Below are 1,809 nucleotides of genomic sequence, written 5' to 3' on the forward strand. Positions count from 1 at the left end.
ATTAAAAAATAGTTAAAAACAGTTATAACAAATAGCATATGTGATTTTATGCGTTTTAGGCATTGAAGACAAATGTAAAATTAAATACAAAAAAACTATATCAAGCCGATGGTTATGCAGTAAAAGAAATGTTGAAGATAGCTACGCTGTTATATGATGCGCAGAACTGTAGTAATATTGAACAGAATCAATCAAGCAACAATCAGAATGCAGTGAATTTCGACATTTCCGATAAAATTAATGAACTGAAAACAACTCGACAGTTAGCAAGCCAATTAACCATCAATGGAGCGGCCCTCTTCGACTTACTTGGCCGAGAAGTGGAACTTCGTGAGATTCGAAATACTAAAATTGCTAGGCAATTCGATACTTCCGAAATAGAAGTAGCTCTAAAAGATGTCATCGAAAACACGCGCAAAGAGATTAGTGAAACGAAGAAGCAAATCGACAATGTTAAGGTAAAATTTTTTATTTAATAAGATAATTCTTGTATGTTCAAAATTTAAATTGCTCGTTTGATTTCTACAAAAATATTTCATTACGTCATGCCACAGTAATTTCATTAATTAATAAATTAATTTATTTTTACAGGATACAGAACAAAATTTGGATGCAAGAATTGAGAGACGGAAAACAGAACTCGATCGAAATCAAAAGAGACTCCACACGTTGAAGAAAGTCCGTCCAGCATTCATGGAGGAGTTCGAGAAGCTCGAAATCGAATTTAGAGCTTTATATGATGATTATTTACAGAAATTCCGGTATCTCGCGTATTTGGAACATTTGTATGAAGACGCAGCTAAGATGGAACAAGAAAGATTCGAAAGACGGTATTTGTCAATAACAAATATTTGAAAACAAGATTCAAAAAATACATATATCATAAATAACATACAAATAAATTATGTAATATAATTATGTAATGTTATTAATTTTAATCATAGGCAAGCTGCAACGAAAAAACAATTGGAACAACTGAGAGGTGAAGACACGAATTTCGAAAGTATGATGGAAGGAAATGATTCTATATTTGCTACGAATCTTCAAGAACCTCTAGTTACTCCCCTTACAAATCCGGAAGCCACAGCAGCAGAAAAACCTGGTCAATCCGGCCATATTAAATCAAGTAACAATTTTTATTATAGAAAATAATTCGCACTTAAATTTTTTTGGAGTAAAATCTTCATTGCGAGGAATTTAGAGAGCATGTTATGTGATATTGTAATTTTGAAAATCACTTGCAAATAAAATTTTGGAAAATATAATAAAGAGATATATGAAAGAATATAAGTTTTTCTAAACTTTTTGGTAATAACAAATTTATAATGTTCCAGCTACTGGAAGAGCGTCAAAGATACAATATACTCAACGACGCATTTATGGTAGCATGTCTGGACGGCAAAGAGGTACGATTCCTGAAAACGATAGTGATGGTTCACTGGATAGCGATAGTGATTTATTGATTGACGGAGATCTTGACGATGATGACGATGAAGATCTTTTAAATTCCGTGGGTGCGACAGATATGGGTAGCTATAATCTCAAAGCCGCTCCAGAAAAACGAGCCGTCAGTAAGATAGAAAGGCATTCGGATGATGATTTTTAATGAATATATAATGTAATCTCTATCGATTATTCAGATTAGTTTTATATATTAAAGGTTAATATCGAATAAAGAAATAAATAATAATCGACAAAATAAACAAATTCTAATTTTGATCGTTAAGGTATTCTTTTTTTTAGATATATTGTTACATTGTCGTGTGTGTGTGTGTGTGTGTGTGTGTGTGTGTGTGTGTGTGTGTGTGT

At 32.2% G+C, this 1,809-nt stretch overlaps 1 protein-coding gene across 1 annotated transcript in view; it reads left to right on the plus strand.

The window, feature by feature from the left end:
• LOC108750368 (clusterin-associated protein 1) overlaps window positions 1-1,606 on the plus strand; it is a 2,576-nt gene extending 970 nt beyond the window's left edge. Inside the window, exons 3-6 of the mRNA XM_018489774.1 lie at window positions 60-458; window positions 592-830; window positions 945-1,126; window positions 1,335-1,606. Coding sequence (XP_018345276.1) covers window positions 60-458; window positions 592-830; window positions 945-1,126; window positions 1,335-1,606 — 1,092 coding nt within the window. The remainder of the gene's footprint in view (window positions 1-59; window positions 459-591; window positions 831-944; window positions 1,127-1,334) is intronic.
• Window positions 1,607-1,809: the final 203 nt, after the last annotated feature.

Source organism: Trachymyrmex septentrionalis, unplaced genomic scaffold, assembly GCF_001594115.1.
Source record: "Trachymyrmex septentrionalis isolate Tsep2-gDNA-1 unplaced genomic scaffold, Tsep1.0 scaffold367, whole genome shotgun sequence".
NCBI lineage: Eukaryota > Metazoa > Arthropoda > Insecta > Hymenoptera > Formicidae > Trachymyrmex > Trachymyrmex septentrionalis.